This window comes from Macrobrachium nipponense, chromosome 25 (assembly GCF_015104395.2).
Source record: "Macrobrachium nipponense isolate FS-2020 chromosome 25, ASM1510439v2, whole genome shotgun sequence".
Classification (NCBI taxonomy): Eukaryota; Metazoa; Arthropoda; class Malacostraca; order Decapoda; family Palaemonidae; genus Macrobrachium; species Macrobrachium nipponense.
The window spans coordinates 74,909,513-74,912,744 of record NC_087214.1 but is presented as its reverse complement, the minus strand read 5'-3'; the positions used below and the strand labels follow the sequence as shown (position 1 = coordinate 74,912,744).

At 43.4% G+C, this 3,232-nt stretch overlaps 1 protein-coding gene across 1 annotated transcript; it reads left to right on the top strand.

Annotated features, from left to right (window-relative positions):
• The first annotated feature begins 946 nt into the window (after positions 1-946).
• LOC135199110 (golgin subfamily A member 6-like protein 24) lies at positions 947-2,620 on the top strand. Its single transcript, XM_064227029.1, has one exon. It carries the CDS (start codon positions 947-949, stop codon positions 2,618-2,620), a length of 1,674 nt encoding a protein of 557 aa, XP_064083099.1.
• The last annotated feature ends 612 nt before the right edge of the window (positions 2,621-3,232 follow it).

Here is a 3,232-nt window from a genome sequence, read left to right as displayed (position 1 = left end):
GAATTACATCCAATTTCTCCCTGGAAAAAATATTGAAAGTACATTTGCACTTGGTAATCCTATGAGCCACATCATCTGAAGTATTTCCTGACATATCTATTACTGTTTTTCTTTATATGATATTACTCTAGCGGATATTCTGACTTCATGACAGACCTAGGAAATAACGTTAGAATCGTCCCTATAATCTTCGAGAAACTCGAAGGACAAATAATCACCCTTCTAGGTTATCAGTTTTGTAAAACTGTCGTCTTTACCGACACCTATCTTCATGAAGAAATACGTTAACTTAAGGAAATTTATGCTCTAATGAAATGCATCGTCGAAGGAGGTATATCGGAGCCTACCCAGTGATGTTTTTTTTTCTGGAATATTCTAGTCAGGAGAAAATTTAAGAAGAATCGCATGGCTGACACCATGTAAACCCTGTGGCCAGCCATACAAACCCTTGAAAAAATTAGAAGTACAAGCCGCGAGAAGGATATAATTTGCGTTAAAGCTACAAATTATGATACAAATACTTCTCTCTATAATGTACTCACAGTTTTGCCACGATTCACTCTACCTCCGAAGTTACTGGGACACTTTAGCACTCTCTCTCTCTCTCTCTCTCTCTCTCTCTCTCTCTCTCTCTCTCTCTCTCTCTCTTCATGTTGTTGTTGTTCTTCTTCTTAGAATGAAGATCCCGACTCTGGAGACTTGAGGAGTCCTCAGTCTGATGCCCCATGAATCTGGATTCTCGTTCCGGAATCCTAAAATCCTTGGCGTCTTCAAGTCCATTGTAACACTAAGAGGCCCTGTGAAGCCACCCTTCCGAAGCCAGATTCAAAATCCTCCTCTTCCTCCTCCTCCTCCTCTTCTTCTTCCTTCCCCTGTCTCCAGAATCCTAGGACGGCATATTCAGGAACTAATCATCAGAAAAGCGGAAGGAGAAGTATACGACACTATGAAATCGTTAGCAAATAATGTTGTAAAAAATTTTATGGCTCTGGTCCTCTCAGTCGGACCAGTGGTTACTAATGCTTGTAATCATATTGGCATCCAGTTCGCTGGATTGTGTTCTGCTATTATTAAAAGCGTTTCTCGAACGGATTTCAAGGAAGAGGCTGTGGCCTCTTTCAGAGACGAGTTGGCACTCAAGGAAAGAGAGATCACAGAAGCGAAACGAGCTCTCAAGGAAGAAAGCCGAAAAAACAAGATCCTGCGGTCTGTGATAGAAATCCTGAGAGCACGCGCTTCTAAACGAGAAGAAGAGGATATGAAACGCCATCAGACGCAGCAGGAAAGTGAATCCAAACGTAAAATAACAGCGTACACCGACCTCGAGAAAGACATTCAAATACTAAAGGAGGGACAAGAAGCGCTACAAAATAAAATGGAACAACTCGTGAGTCTTATGAGGCGAGAGGAAGAAAGGCCACTTGACCAGCAGATTCATATTAATCAGAATATGAAGACACCAAAGGGTTGGCCGACCGAGGCTAAACGAGAGAAACATTGGGAAGAAGAAAATGTACACCTTCACGAATTGATGGCTGAAAGTGATTCGAGCTACTGTTTACTGGTGAAGAAAGATTCGCACCGACATTCAAACGATTGTGATTCGTCATGGTGCGTAGTCTGTGAATTGGAAGACAGGATGAAGGTGGACGAAGCCGAAGCGTGGAATATGTCTGGGAAGAGGAAGCATAGGAGGAAAAGGAAGGAACCCATAGCATGGAGATTCAGAGCAAAACGTTGGAATCTGAATGAAACCGCTTCTGGCTTAAAATTCATCGCCCACATAGGAAAGGTGAGAAAGGCGCAGAAGAACAAGAGTGAGACGAAGCGCCATCTGAATTATTACGAGGACCATGCCGATACGCAGGCTCTGCGTGAGGAGCTCGCCAGGCAAAATTCAGAGCTTGACTACATGGAGGACCTGCTTAACATCGGCAAAAGCAAGTATCAACGTCTCGAAAAGCGACTGGACTCTCAAAAAGAACATAACAGATTACTGCTGGATGAAAACGCGAAGATGAGAGGAAACTTGGAAAAGCTATGCGAAATCGAGAGAGAACTGAGAATCCGGCTGGAAGAAGCAAACTGCTCTCTCGAACAAAGGGACAAGGAAATAGCACATATGAAACGTAAAATGGATGAGGTAAATTTGGCGTTTGCAAGCAAGTCCAAAATTCATGACGAGCAGGGCAACGCGTTGTTCCAGTGCCAGAGAGGGAAGGCAAAGCTGGAAGAGCAGGTCCAGAGACTCTGCAAGGAAATTGAGAAAATGCGGCAAGAAGAACACTCGAGGTTGTGTGAACTCCAGAAGAAAGACAACCAGCTAGATTTAATGGAACAGATGCTGAAGGAGAAGGAAGCTGAACTCAAGATGAAACTCGACGAAGATCCGGAAATATGGGGACTCGTGGATTCTCTGGAAGGGCAGCTTCGACGCATCAAACGGGAGAGAAACCATCTGGCCGATCAGTTAGAAAACCTAATATTGGTATGTCGCCATCAAAAGATGGGGCTAATAAAGTACGACAAAGTGATACGATTACTGATGGATTGGCGGGAAGGCATCAAACAAGGATTGCAAGAGAGGGATTTCGATATGGTGATCGCCAACTATCAATAGCATAAAAGGAAATGAAGAATAAGCAGAGAGAGGAGGACTGGATTGGAAGAGATTTCTGGAGAGAGACAATATGAAAAGAACTGAACGTATGGGTATGAGTGTGAATGAATGTAGGTATGAATGTAGGTATGAATGTATGTTTGAGTGGGTATGAATGTAAGTATGAATGTATGTATGAATTTGGATGATTTTGGGTATCAATGCATGTGAATGTAAATGTGAGCGCGCTCACTTGCGGATGAGTGAATGACTGTGAAATCTGTGGTTCTTTTCTTGGACTCTCTTTAATTTCTCTAACCAATCTAACTCATTCTCTTTCTCAAATAAATTCTCTCCTAAGCCAATACCTGCACCTGCACCTAAGCCTAGAGGATAGTGGAATGCTGCAAGTTCCTTGGTAGGGAAGGAACACCAATACTCAATCTGGACTTGAGGTAACTACTAGACCTGCACCTGAGACTGGAGGATGGAAGGCAGTTGGGGGCTGCTGGAAGTTCATTGGCCTAGAAGGAAAAAATAATACTTAGAATGGACTTGAATGAACTACTAGACCTGCAATGGGGGCTGGAGGATGGAAGGCAGTTGGGGGGCTGCTGGAAGTTCACTGGCCTA